At 53.2% G+C, this 14,689-nt stretch overlaps 1 protein-coding gene and 1 pseudogene across 1 annotated transcript; both read right to left on the bottom strand.

Moving 5' to 3' along the window:
* Positions 1-2,183: 2,183 nt before the first annotated feature.
* Tspan17 (tetraspanin 17) lies at positions 2,184-14,392 on the bottom strand. The gene is made up of 9 exons (XM_027941036.3): positions 14,176-14,392; positions 10,427-10,477; positions 10,189-10,335; positions 8,512-8,682; positions 5,950-6,075; positions 5,129-5,176; positions 4,463-4,579; positions 4,324-4,385; positions 2,184-3,764 (listed from the first exon to the last, which is right to left on the bottom strand). Exons 1-9 carry the CDS (start codon positions 14,260-14,262, stop codon positions 3,728-3,730), a joined length of 846 nt encoding a protein of 281 aa, XP_027796837.1. The 5' UTR covers positions 14,263-14,392; the 3' UTR covers positions 2,184-3,727.
* LOC114097185 (large ribosomal subunit protein eL21-like) lies at positions 8,870-9,404 on the bottom strand (annotated as a pseudogene).
* Positions 14,393-14,689: the final 297 nt, after the last annotated feature.

The raw sequence follows: 14,689 nt of genomic DNA, 5'->3' as shown, positions 1-14,689 counted from the left end.
GTTGGGGATTTTTCTTTTCTTTTCTTTTCTTTTTTTTTTTTTGTACTAGGAATTGAACTCAGGGGCACTTAACCACTGAGCCACATCCTCAGCCCTTTTTTATATTTTGAGACAGGGTCTCACTGAGTTGCTTAGGACCTCACTAAGTTGCCCAGGCTGCCTTTGATCTCGTGATGCTCCTGCCTCAGCCTCTGGAGCCACTGCACCAGGTTTACCTTGCTGCTTTCTTCCATGAAGGTGAAACTGAGTGATTGTGTAGCATGTGTCTAAAATGTATCGCTTTGACCCCTTGCAGACAAAGTCTGCAATGCCTGCTCTGCACAGCTCTGTGGCCAGTGTATGTATGTTATCTTTATTTTGTTCCCTTATGTATCCCAAGTGCCTACAATGGTGCCTGGCACATAGTAGGTACTTTCTGGGTGAATAAAGGGAGGGATATGTGAATAAATAGTCGTGTAGTGCTACTTCAGCCTCAAAAAAATAAAGTGACACCCACCATTACACACACTTTCTCCAGGTCTGGCATCACTGACAGCCCTGAACTCAAGCTTGGGTTTCCTTGGGCACTGGGAGAGGCATCCATGGGGCTGGCAGTGTTGTTTGCTCCAAGTCCCAGAAGAAGGCAAAGCCTGGATTTGTTACTAACCGGGTGGGCTCCCAGGACTCTAGAACAGTGGTGTGGCCTTGCTTGGCTATGGGGATCGCCCCACAATGACCCCTACACCTGGAGCAGCTTGCTGAGCGGAGCCACTGTGCTGCATGGGCTGAGCTTTGGTGCCCCCTGGTGGCCTTCTGGAGTGGCGTCTCCAAGGAACATGCTTGCCTTCACCAGGGTAATCTTTCTTCAGTCCTTATGACCACCTCACAGGGCCTTGTCGCCCCAGCTCTCATTCCCGTCTGGTTCTTCACTCCAGCACTTGAGCTCTTGCAGACGTCTGGGGTAGCCTAGTATCACAGATGATGGGGAATCTGCTGGTAGCCTCCCCTGTGGTTAGATTAGGCAGGTCCAGAGCTCCAGAGCTCCCAGGCTAGCAGACATAACCTGCCACCCGTGTCACTACCAATGTGCATTCCAACCTGACAAAGGGCAGGAGGGTGATCTTGGCCCAGGGACCCACCTAGAGGAATGGATGGGAAGAGCCTTACACATTTACTTTCTGCATATATGGAAAGCTATTGGCTGCAGGTAAGGGCCCCTAGTGTTCCATGTCCTTCTGTGATCACAGCTAGCTGTGGTCATCACATGCCTCTCACATTGCACTCACTGCCCCAGTAGCCCGTCGCTCCCCGTCTGCCTATGCCAAGGACCTATGGAAAAAGAGAGGGCAGGGGCACAGAACCCTGGCCCCTGGTCAGCGCCTGAGTGGACAATAGCAGGTGGGGTACAAGCAAGTGAATAGATGGACAGATAGATGGACAGGTACGTGGACAGGCGAGTGGGTGGATGAATAGCTCGACAGGTGGATGAAGAATGGATGTCTTGTAGTAACTGAGCTTTGGAGAACTCTGGGCCCAGCCAGGGCACCAGTCCTACCCAGCATTACCACCCCATCTTGCCAATCCTGTCTCCAGATATCCTGGCTCCACCACTTCCCTCTCTCCCTCATCCACTCCCCCCTCTCCCGGCTCTCTTACACAAGCCCACCATGGCTTCAGGGACTCTGTGGAAGCTGGTACCAAAATTAGAACACTTCCCCCAGAGCTTCTCAGAGATGGTGCCTCCTCCCCCGGCCCCTCCCAGGCTCGCTGGCAATCACTTATTTTCTTCACAGCACATATTACTAACCAAACTGTGGGCCCTCTTGTTTTCTCTCCCCCATGAGACAGCAGCACAAGGTAGGGACCTTGCCCTTCTCTCTTCTCTGGGTATCCAGCATCTAAAGTAAATGTCCTACTCCCCTTAGGAGATGAGGGTTTCGTTACAGCCCTTGGTGGTGGATACTCTGTACACAGGTTTCACCTAGATGTACCAAGAAGGCATGATGGGTGTGGTGCAAACCTCTGGCTCGAGGTCAGAGCTTGTGCCTCCTCCCCGATGTGTGTTCTGCATGACCTTCCTCCCCCTCGAGTCCCAGTTTCCTCATCAGGAAAAGAAACTTCACCTCACAAGGGTGTTGTGAGATTTGCGGAAGAAAATGAAAGCAAAGACATTTGAAATTAGAAAATGCAAGGCACACACAGAGTATTTTGAGCTGCATTTATTGTAGCATGAACAAAACACCCAGTCAATGCCTGTCAGGAACCCTGGGGCCCCGTCCAGCCTGCGCGGTGAACAACAGTGCTGGGTGTGTGCCTCACACCTGCTGCATGATAGCAGCTCCCAGCACACCTGAATGGCTAAGCAGCCAGGCCCCAGTGGGGACTGTCCCCAAGGGATCTACGGTGGCACAGAGACCAAAGTTGGGCCCTATGCTGTTTGTTTGGCTTACAGAGTTGATTTTTTTAACTAGTTGCCAACAACTTAAAATCCAGACTATCTCACATCAAAATCTGGGTTTGTGGCTTCTCTGTATTTCTGCCGGCTCCCATATCACAGGAGCCAGCCACAACTGAATAGCAGCTACCACCTTAAGATGAAGACCTGTATTTTGCCACAGCCCCCATGACATACTGTTCTCCAAGGCAAGTTGCCATTTTCAACTGGACTGCACAAACGTTCCTCTTGTCACAAAGTACAATGTCTCTGTGTCTGGTCTTCAGGTGGTCAAGTCAGACTGAAGCAGGCCTCAGACTCTAAAACCATCTTCACTCACTTGTATAACCCACCAGGCCCGAGGGCCTCTGAAATCCAGACCTCTGTACTAGCCTGCCACCTCCCCCTCTTCATCTGTGGCCCAGGAAGGGGTACGGCAGAGTCATTCCACACACACCCCTTCACATAAGAGGCAGACTTCCCAAGCCTGAGCTAGTTTGCTTCTTTAAAGGTTTTCAAATCTGCAAGCCTGGAAGCACTAATAAGCAGGGTAGGCCCTTGGCTCCATTGGGGTGAGCGAGGTTGCGAGAGGAAGAAGCCAGACCCACGGAATGCTGTGCTGGAGCGCCCTCTGGTGGCCACCAGATAGCTCTGCAGGCAACAGGGAAGATTTTCAAACCCGATTCCAAGCCCAGGAACCAACCCCAAAACAGGTTCCTTTCAACTCCATGGGGCCATATTTTGGGCTTCCAGTTGCTTCCTTTGCAAAATCTTCTTGACTCCCATCCCACCACTCAGCCATTCCCTGGGCATTCTCTCACCCACCTCAGTCCCCAGCAGGGCCAGACTCCTTCCAGGTAGACCCTCTGCGGGATGGGGTCCAGCATCGCGGTTCTTCATATCCCTGTGCTTTGCTGGAATCTTGGCCACAGTAGCTTTGTGACATTTTCAGGGAATAATCCAGAGGCAGGGGAAGCCAACTCCCAGCCTACTGGGGGTGAGGCAGGGCACTTAGGTGAGAATAGGCCAGGCGGGACCTCAGTGACCAAGGAAGCTTTATGTCCCAGGTAATGCTGCCACTGAAGAGCTGGTGTGGCCCAATGGTCATTCTTCAAGAGAAGCAAGGAATCTGGACTTTTATGTGAAATGTACCAATTTTTAAAGGTTGTCTCAAATGCACAAACTACCCAGGCCAAAGACACCTTGTAGAGAGGTTGGGTCTGGGCCAAAGGCCCTCACTGGAGAGCTCTGTTGAGGTCCCACAGCTGACAGAACCTCCAAGTTGGTGGGCACAAGCCAGTGGTTTTCAAAGTTTTATCTGAGTAGTTTGTAGCCATCATCATGTTTGATCCTGAGAGGCAAGTGAGAGAAAGAAAATTCTTGGACCCATTTCAGAGTCAGACACTGAGGCCAAGGTGGGCTCCTGGCAGGCTTAAGAGCATAGCTAGTAGAGAAGAGCACTCTGGAATTGGGTGAGGCAGTGGCCCGGGCAACGCCCCAAAGCCCACCCCACACAATCATGCACAGAGACGTGTGTCCCAGCGTGGGTTGGAGCAGGCACACAGAGTACCACAGCAGCACCTCCCACTGATCTGGCCTGCACCCCCTTGACTGCACCCTTCCTAGTCCCTTGGAGAGCCCACTATGCCAGCACCCACACATGGTGGCTTCCCTGTGCACAAATACAAATGCACACCCTCCACGTACAGAGCTGTAAGACAAGCAGCCCAAGTAGAGCCAAAATGGCCTTCTCTGTGGGCAGACAGTGCAACCCAGCTCACAAAAATCTTTGGGGCTCAGGTCCAAGTAGAAACCTCCTGTGGCCTTGCCCATACAGTAGGAGGGTCCTGGGGGTCCCCACCAGAGGCCTGGTAGGCCAGGCATGTAGCCATGTCCCGCAGCAGCCTCACCAGTTAGCCTTCACTGCTTTGATGTCACTCACGAGGTTCTGGGCGAGGCAGATGCCAAAGATCTGTAAGACAGAGGGCAGGTGAGGGAGGGGCAGCAGGTACTGGGCAAGGGGAGGGGCACGTGGGGCTATGGCAGTACCTGGAGGAGGGCGATGCCCACAAAGACGCCAGCCACAACGATCAGGTTGTCCTGCAGCCACTTCTCAAACTGGCCCACACAGCCTTTGGTGTGGATGGAGCCCTGCTGCTCCAGCTCCTAACGGCACACAGAAACCAGGCTTGGCCTGCCTGCCACTCAGCCTCACCTCCGCCCCTCGCCCCTCCTTCCTTCAGCCTGCGAAATTCATCCCTGCCCCAGGTCCCTGGCCTGCAGCACCTGCTCCCCGGAGCTCTGCTGCAGGGTCTCTGCCTCCCCGGCTCTCCCATGAGGTCTCAACATGGATGCCTCTTCTGGAGACAGGCCTTTCCTGAGCACCCAGCCCCTCTCCCCTCACCTTCCAGCTTCTCAGCCAAAATTGGCACATGACTGTCTTATGTATCCATGAGCTTGGTGCCTTTCTCCCTCCACAAGCACAGGGACTCTGTCTTATCAGCACTGAATCTCTAAGTCTAGGGAAAAGCTGGCCACATAGCAGGTCCACAGAGAGGTGAAATGAGCAACGCCACCCATGCAGAGCTCACAGGCCCAGTCCCCTCAGTACCATGCCCTGGTGTCCAGGATTTCCGGTACCCCCCTAGTCCCATAGAATTCCTGAGGCTTTTCAGTGTCCCCACCTGATCCCAGCCCTGTCCCCAACCATCTCACCAGTTTGAGCCGGACATCGTAGCCACACTGAGTGTTGAGGACATCCTCCTGAGGGGAAACAAGCCATTAGTGCCTCAGTAAGGGGCATCCATCCCACAGGGGCCCGTGGTGCCCAAGCAAAACAATGGTCTCTCTTTCTCAAGGAAGCAAACGAAACCAGGGATTGTGCCATGGCACACCACACTGAAGCAAGGCTCCCCCGGCACCTTTGCCTCTCTCCCAGACACCAGGGCGTGTGGCTGCAGCCCATTTATCTGGAATCCTGTCTCCTTGAGTTTTATAAGAATGAAGAGACACCTGGTCCTTGGGGTCACAGATGAACTTCTACCGCATGCATGTCACTGTGAGAAATTTCTGCTCTGAACAAAGCCATAAGGGGTCAGAACCTCCCACCCCAGACCCCTTGCCTGCCCCTGGTCATACTGGCCTGCTGGCCTGGTGGGGTGGTGGCGGCTATGGCTAGGGAGACCCCTTCCACACACACCTGTGACCGAGTGTGATGCCAGCCCCAGGCAGCCTTCAGCTGGTCCCCGGAGCTGTGTATAGTAATACAGGCTGCAGGAAGGCCCCAGGACCAGTCCCTACCCTCCAGGTTCCTTCTGTTACCGTCTTGGTAAAATCAGACACAGGTTTTGCTGAAGTGGGGAAAGGCCCAGCCCCAGCAGGCCTCAGTGACCAGCACCAACTGCCCCAGTGAAGTGACCTCCCCCAATACCCACATCCCCAGGGCAAGGCAGAGCCAGGTGGGGCCCTAGGGTGGGTTTTTCTCAGACAGGGTCTGTACCCTGTAACGCCCCCACCCCTCCTCCAGCCCCACTCACCGCAGGGTCCCTGACGCAGCAGGAGAAGGGGACCCCGCAGCGCTCCCGGCTTGGGTTCAAGTCAGTGCAGTTGAAATATATATTGAGGTTCCAGTCGTTGGGCCCTCGGGCTCCGCAGCAAGACCACTGTGGGGCAGAGGAGAGCCCAGGTGAGCCAGGCCCATGGCTGGGAGCCAGGCCCACCCTGGGTGCCTGGTTCTGTTTGGGGATAAGAAGCCCAGGCCACAGGGAGACAAGGCTGGGTAGGAAGGGGTCTAGAGACAGCCAGGCAAGTGGGCACCTCCCCACCCCCACAGTAGACAGGCTAGGATCCACAGGGATCAGAGTGGACAGAAGCCTAGAGCTCCAGGCTGGTGGGAGTCATGGGGTACAGGGAAGGGGGCCCTCAGCTTGTCCCCCTAACCTAAGAGGCTGGAGAAAGGAAGGGAGGGAGCTTGAGGATCATGGCTTCTTCTGAATTGCCCTAAGACAGGAGCTGGACCAAGCCCCCTGCGACAGAGGCACCCTGATCCACTGAACTGCACTGGATCTCGCCACATTTGCTCCAGAGATTTGACAAAGTTCTCTTTTTATGGTGCAAGGACAGGGGAGGAATCCTGCCCAGCCCTCCCACACACACACACTGTTTCCACTTCATTATCACCTGCTGGCATCACCCCGAGGCCCCATCCCCTCTCCTAGAACATTCCACACTGCCCCCTAGGCAGGGGCAATGGCCAGTGCGAGGCCTGCAATAACCCAAGAGCCCACCATCTGGCGGCTGAGCCAGGGCCCTGCACTCAATTGAAAGCAGACAACATGTGCCACAGGAAAGCCACCCACAAAGGCTGGGGCTCAAAGGCAGGTGAGGGACCAGCTCAGGGGCACACAGGCAGGCCCCAAGGGCAAAGCCACAGGAGTGAGGCAGGGCCATGTGGCTGTGTGTGTGCAGGTCTCAGGGCACAGCTTAGCCTGCACCTGTGCCCTCTCACTGGCTCGGTGCCTGCTGTCCCTGCTGCAGGACAACAGTCCCCACTCTCCACACCGCTGCTTCTTCACAGAGAGGCTTCCAGGTCACCATTCAGAGGTTTTCTCTTCACCCTTCTCGTTTTTAGCCCTTACCATGATTTCTCTCTCTCTCTTTCTCTCTCTCTCTCTCTCTCACACACACACACACACACACACGCACCTGTTTTGCTTATTATCATCGGTCTCTCCTGACGCCATTCCCAAGGGGACAAGTTCCATCTTTCTTCACCACTGAATTCCCAGCACCTGGCCCAGGGCCTGGCACAGGGTGCACCCTTCACAATTCTGTGCTGATTGAACAAATGAATCCCACTGCAGCTCCCTGCCTACATGTCTGCCTCTGCATTAGGTTGAGCTCCTCGAGGAAGGCACCAGCTCCAGTCCATTTCTGGGTCCCAGAGCTGACTCTTGGTGGTAGATGGCATCAAGGACATGTGACTGTGTAAGTGGGTGTGATCAGGTGACTGTGAGTGTGTGACTGTGTGTGGGTGTGAGTGGACAAGAACATGCAAGTGGGAGGCATCTAAGATTTTGGGAACTGTTTTCTGGCTGCTTCCCTACAGGGCTTAAGTTTGCAAGTGAGAACAGGGCTGCAGTGGGGATCTCAAACTATGTTCAGAAGCTGAACATAGTTCACTGACAGCTGCACTGTCAGTCATATAAAAGTACAGCACATACTACTTGGTAGTGGCAATAAACAACTATGTTATTGGTTTACGTATTGACTATACTATCATTATTTTAGAGCCGATTCCTTCTATGTATTTAAAAAAAAAAAAAAGTTTAAAGATGGGTGTAGTGGCATACACCTGTAGCCCCAGCTACTTGTGAGGCTGAGGCAGGAAGATTACCAGGAATTTGAGGCCACTCTGGGCAAAACAGCAAGACCTCATCTCAAAAAAAAAAAAAAAAAAAAAATCGCTGAAAAATACTATACCATATTACACTAGCATCAGCATAACCCATCTGTGTTCACTCAGTCTCTTGTTTATATCAAGAGGCCATGTCAAGTTGATCTGTGTGGACCTTCTAGGTTTAGGTAAGTACAGTCTGTGATGTTTGCACAATGATGAAATCACCTAGCAATGCATTTCTCAGACTGTATCTCCAACTTTAAGTAATGTGAGTATGATATAAATGAGAGAAGATTGACAGGTGTAACAAAACACAAGTGCTAGGATCAGTGGCAAACACAGCCCCTCTTCCATTAAAGGTGGTAGTAGCAAGTAGTCCTGACTGATACTTTGAGCTCAAGAGTCAGTAGAAGAGAAAGTCAATATTTTAATGTCAAATTTCCCCCATTTAAGTGTGTCATAAGCCCTGAACTGAAAGCTGCCAGTTGTGACCCTCTGGTCTCTGTTTCCCAAATCTGTGTCCTACAGGGATCATCAGAAACTGGCTTCTAATGGGATGGGGCACTCCTGGGTCTCCTCCCTGGGGTGTGTTGGCCTGGATCAGTGGGGGGCAGTCCTATCACACAGAGAACTTGCACCCTCTCTCTTTGTGCCCATCAGGCACCTCCTTCATTTGACCCATGCTGGATATTGCACTCACATATTCCTGAGCAAAGTCAATGAGGTTCTGGAGGTCAATGTCATCCCGGTAGGCCTTGACGTTATTGTTGATGAAGAGGTTGAGCTGGTCTCGAATCCAGTCCTTGAAGACAAAGGCTAGGATCCCTGTTGCCAGCTCCAGGAAGAAGATGAGGCCGAGGAACACAGAGAACTGGATTGGGGACACACATATGGTGGGGGTCAGAGATGCAGGGCTCTGAGGTTGCCAGGGGGAAGAGTTCTACCACCAAAACTCAAGGGAACCCAGAATCCCCAGAGTCCCCAGTCCCCATCCTCCATTATTTTAGTACTGTTTACTTTAAAAAAAAAAATAGTCCTCAGTACTTTCTTTTCCCCCCTCATCTATTATGACATGAATTCATAGGTTCCAGCAGTTCAGTCTAGTTTCCACTGGTTCTCACAAAGTTTGTGTCTCTGGGTGGGGCAGGCTGGCACTTCAGCTGAACCCTGGTAACTTTCTCTTTGGCTTCCTTCTTTTTCTGATCATTTTCCTTCACACATTTCAGGAAGCTGTCTTGGCTTTTAAGAGTGCTTAATATGTTCAATATGCACATTAATTCTCCTGGCAAGAATCTTGCCCTTAACTTGCTTGTTTACAATAATGCCAACAGCATGCTGGGTAACACTGTAGACTCTTCCAGTTCTGTCATGGTAACATTTGTAGGGCATTCGTTTTTGAACAGTATCCACTCCCTTAATGTTCACAATATCACAGTTCTTGTAGATTCACATACATATGGCCAAAGGAACGACTCCGTGTTTCCTAAAAGGCCTAGAGAACAGCGGGTTCCTCTCTTTCCCTTTGGGTTTGTCATTTTGGCAAATTACAGGAAGGCAGTGATATTGGCAGAGAGGTTTTGGGTTTTTTTTTTTTTTTTTTTTTTTTTGGAGGGGGTGTTCTGTTTTGTTTTTGGTGCTGGTGAAAGAATCCAGGGACTCATGCACCCTTAGCAAGCGCTCTGCCACTGAGCTCCACCCCTACCCCCTTAGTGTAGTTTTAGGATGGTAAAAGACAGTGCCATCATTACCTACCCATCCTTTGGTAATTACACTTGCTTTCCTGAAAAATCACCCTCGTGTATAAGATCAGTTCTAGGTTTCAAATGGAGCCAGCTCCAGCTCTCTTCTGACTCCGGGGACACTGAACTGGGCTTTGCCCAGATACTGAACTGGACAGTGCCACCATCCCACCAATCAGAGCACTACCTCCTCCTAGCCCATAGGGATTGGTCCAGAGACAGCCAATCAGAGCCAAGGACATACAATTGAAGCACTCAGAGAGGAGTTGAGAGAAGAGTACCCAGAGCCTCCAGTAGGAGTTCCTGGAAGGTCAGGGTGAAGCCAGCACCTATTCCTGAGTTTCTTTCCACCCACAGGGAATGGAACCAACAGAGACCTGGCTAAGTGACCTGTGAACAGCATACCCCTGGTTTGTTTTTTGTTGTTGCTGTTTTTCACATGAGCCGATAAATACACTTTCATGCTGAGGCCACTGGATTGTGGGCACTTAACAACAAAAAGAATCCTAACAAATATAGACCACATGAATCTAATGATGACAATAGCATAACAACAAAGCTACCTGTTACTAAGCACCAACTATACTGCAAGGACCAGATGGGAAGAGGCTGGGTCTCCAATGGATGGGGACACTTACAAACTTGAGCAGGAAGGTGTTCTCCCTGAGGGCTCCAATGCAGCCTGCAAAACCCAGCACAGACATGACACCTCCAACCACCACAAACAGCCATACTGGGTCGAGACCTCCCAGATCTGTCAGCGCTGAGATATTCGAGAGAACTCCCTGTGCAGGGGGAGAAGAGGCAGGTATGAGAGGCTGGTCTTCCCACAGCCTCACCCCAAGGGCAGTCCCAAACCCTACCCCAATACCTTACCTTCTCACCCCAGGCCCAGAGGCCAATGGCCAGGAACAGGGCTCCCAGAACCTGCAAAACCAACAGCAGAGAGCTCAGGGGTGGACATTAGCACCAGGACACTCACTCATCCTTCCCTAGTACTCAGGAGCCTTCAGGAAGCTAGGGGAGAAAGAGGGACTCGGGCTGTGAATGGAATCTAGAGTCCTATCCACCTTCCCAAGGCCACATCTCAGTGTTTCTTCCCCACAGGATAGCGTGAAGGATTGAAGCCACCCATAGCCTCAAGAAGGACCTCAGGAGTCCCTTCCTGGAACTTTAAAGTAGAACATATACTTCTGCCCAGAAGCAAGAGCAGCTTACTGAGCCCCTGCTCGTATCCCAGGCCCATGCTGCAGCGCCACCCCCCTAGCCTCCTCTCTGCCCATTCCCAAACCCAGCCTTCCTGCAGCCCTGCAGCCCTGAGTCTGCCATCTGACCCTCCTCCATAGCTTCCAGGTCATCTCCCATCATGGGTTTTTTATTGTTGCTTTTGGCAGTGCTGGGGATTGACCCCAGGGCCTTGCACATATTGAGCAAGCTCTCAAGCACCAAACTACACCCCAGCATCTTATGATGAGAGTGTCCAAAACTCACAACCAGTAACTCCCAAATGATGAGGAATCTCAGTGCAGAGTAGGGTCCTGCTAAGGGGCCCCAGCCTACCCCTAGGAAACATCTCACCACAGCTCTGCCTGGGCCTTCTTAATACCAGCTATGTCCACCTAGACAGCCCCTGGCACCACCCTCATCTTTCCCACCACCTGCCTCAATTCCTCACTGGAAAGAGCTCTGAAAGTTAAGGTCAACCACTCTGTCATGCCTGATCCTGGGTAAGTCCCTAGACATCCAGATTCAGGAGACTCCACCAGAGAGTACAGAGACAGCCACTGCTCTGTGGCCTTCTCATTTTCTCAAAGGGCCTGACAAAATGTCAAAGGAACCCCTGACCACCCTTCCCTTCTCTGACAGTAGGTTCCACCCACTACTGTACTCTCTCTGGAAACATCTTTCCTTCCCTCCTCCACACTGGGTCCAAAGATGTGCAAGCAAATATTACCTCTTCTGCCTCACCACACTTAACCAGCCCCCAGCTTTTGGACTGGGGACCAGCCAACACTTTCTCTCTCCTAAAGCACTCCTTGGTTAACTCAACCCCCTTCCTCCACTGCTTCTTCTCAGACTCCTTCCCAGGACTCTCTGCCTTCCCCTACCCCATACATACAGCCATGCCCCCAAGAGTCCAAACTTAGCCTTCCACCCTTCTTCCTCCTCATACCCATTTCCCACCCTTCCATAACACTGGCATCCCCAGAGCTCCACACGAACTTCTCCCAGGTTTCAGACCCCTATGTTCAAACTTCCTGCTGCAAACACCTCGGTGTCCAGGCACTGTTCCAAGTGCTGGGAATACACCCACCAACAGAACAGACAAGCTCTCAGCCCTCATGAAGCTTACGCCATGAGGGAGAAAGAGACGTGAGCAAACAAAGACATGTCAGGTACCCACAGATCCTTTCAAGAAAATCAGACCAGGGGATGCAAACTGGAGTGACCGAGGGCTCTAGGCATGCTTTAGATGACTAGAGGGACAGGGGCACATTAGCTGAGGTTTGAATGATGTTTGAAGGGAAGAGAGTATTCCAGTCAGAGGGCTCGGCAAAGGCCTGAGTAAGATCATGTGTGGTGATGCTGAAGGGTGCCAAAGCCAGAAGCCACAGGGCACTGAAAGCCACAGAACAAAAATGTGGGCTATTAGTGGTAGTAGGTACTGGGGATTGAACCCAGGGGTACTTTACCAGTGAGTACATCTCCAGTCCTTTTTTATTTTTGAGACATGGTCTCACTAAGTTGCATAGGGCCTTGCTAAGTTGCTGAGGCAAGACATCCTCCTGCCTCCACCTCCCGAGTTGCTAGGTTTACAGGCATGCACCATGACAACTGGCTATCAGCTGTATTCTAGAACAGTGAAAAACAATGAGAAGATTCCAAGCATGGCAACACCAGATCTGCTTGACATCAAAAATTTTTAAAAATAAAACAAATAAAGGCTGGAATGTAGCTCAGTGGTAAAGCACTTATCTTGTATGCATGAAGCCTTGGGTTCCATTACCAGAGCCAAAAAAGAAAAAAGTCTCTGGGCCTGTTTCATAGGCATCTCCCTTGGGCCACCTTGAACCAAAGCTGAAATCCATCCCCTCCCTCACAAGTGGCCCAGTCCTGTCAATTCAGCCTTGGGCTCTTCTTGGAGCTTTCTCCACCTTTCCCAATGCCACTGCCCCTCTCCGGTCTGCCAGCTATGAAGCTATGTCCCAGGCCGCCTCTCTGTCTTCCCCACCTCCAGGGCCTGCCCCTCCAAGTCAGACATAGTTGTTTCAGTACAAGTCAGGTCAGACCATTAATCCCACCATGAAGCCCTTACTACTCTATGCTGCCCTAACACAAAATCCAAATGCTCAACTCATCCTCAATCCCCTGCCCAGGCCCCCAGAACAAAGCTGGGTCTCTCCTACCTCTCCTCCTTGACACTGGGGGTTACCTCTTGTTCACTACTCTCCCTCACCAGCACCTACTGCTACTCAGCTGTCACCTTAGTTGGCTATGTGACCATAGATAAATGACTTAACCTTTCTATGTCTATTCCATCAGTTACCCCATCTACAAAATATGAGCAATAAGGCAGTCGAGAGAACACAACTCATTAAAACTCATTTAACCTAGGGGGCAAACTTCAAATCACACGCTCCTTGGCTGGAAAGCTGAGACTCAGAAAGGAGAGGCGACTTACCTAAGGCCTCCCAGCTAAGCCTCCTATACCCAGGCCTCCTGACCCTGACCAGTGCTCCCTGCACACTGCCCACAACCTCCAGAGTTGAGCACCAGTGAAGGACATCCACCAGAGAGGCAAGCTTCAGCATCACGTGGGTCAAAGACGGTGCCACTGAATCCTACTGACCACAAGTGACAAGGCCTGACATTCTGACACAAGGCTTGGGAAACAGACTGCAGAGGTGGCAGCTTTGGACATGGGATGGGGGAGGGAGAAAGGAAAGATGACTCGGCAGGGCCAGGGGCACAGATGCCACTCTGGGAGAGGCACAAGCAGCTCCCTTCTGTGAGCAGGGGCAAAGCGGCTTGCGAGCCTGGTCAGCTGTGGAATGCTGCATTCCGTTCCCCAGGGATAGCACCCGGACTCCGAAGAGGGGAGATTCCTCACTCTGCAGCTGAGGACTCGGCTATTGCCCTTGCCCGCCTGCCTCCTGTTACCCGCTGTGGTAGGGAGAGGGCTGTGACCCACCCCACTTTGCGGAAGCCTAGGGCGAGGCATCCATCCCCGGTGCTGGAGGAGCTAGGAGGGGAGGACAGGCCAGACTGTCCCCTCCAACAAATCCAGGGAGGGATTCTTCTCCCCACAAGGGGGTGGGGCAAGAGAGGGGCCAACCCACGTACAGCATGGCCCTGGGGTCTGGAGGCAAACACTTCTTCCGCCGCTGGGCCTTGGGGTCACACCGGGAGACTCCGTGCCCCGCTGCGGAGGGTCCCGCCCCCCAGCAATCCAGGCCTCTCGGGGCTCGCTCGGGTGGTCCGAGGACTCGGAGCCGGGGTGAGAGGAAGGAGACGGGGACGGTCTGAGCCGCGAGCTCTCGGAGCAGGGAGTGGCCTCCCCCAGTAGGGGACTGGACCTCCTTCCACAAGCCCAGCACAGGGCCCGAAGCCGACCCCGTGCTCACCCAAAAGACAATGTTGAAGCCAAACAGGAAGTATTTCCCGCAGCAGCCGACCTCGGGTTCCTGGAAGTGCTGGTGCTTGCCGGGCATGGTGAGCGGCCACCCTCCGGCCCGGGAACCGGAGCCGGCGAGCGGGCCCAGCCCCCAGCGGGCCGCCCTGGGCTCGAGCCGCCGCGGGCCTAGCCCGGCGGCTGCGGCTTCATGGCCGCGGCCACACAGAGCGCCGGCCGACCCCGCCCGCCCCGCAGGGACCGCCCCCGGCGCCCGGGCAGCCCCGCCTGGAGCGCAGAGCCGTCCCCTCGGAGCCCCGCCCACAGCCCGGCTCGGTGCCCCCGAGGCCCCGCCCTCGAGTCGGCTCTACCCACAGCCCGACTCCGCCCCCTCGGAGCCCTACGGCTGGTCCTGGCTCCGCTCCCAGCCAGAGTTTGTCTCCCTGGAGGTCGGCCTCTGAGTCCTCTCACAGACCGCCCCACCAACCTCCTGGCGTCCTTTAGACCTGCAGGAGATGCATACTGAG

Source organism: Marmota flaviventris, chromosome 5, assembly GCF_047511675.1.
Source record: "Marmota flaviventris isolate mMarFla1 chromosome 5, mMarFla1.hap1, whole genome shotgun sequence".
Classification (NCBI taxonomy): Eukaryota; Metazoa; Chordata; class Mammalia; order Rodentia; family Sciuridae; genus Marmota; species Marmota flaviventris.
This window is presented reverse-complemented; position numbering and strand designations above follow the sequence as displayed.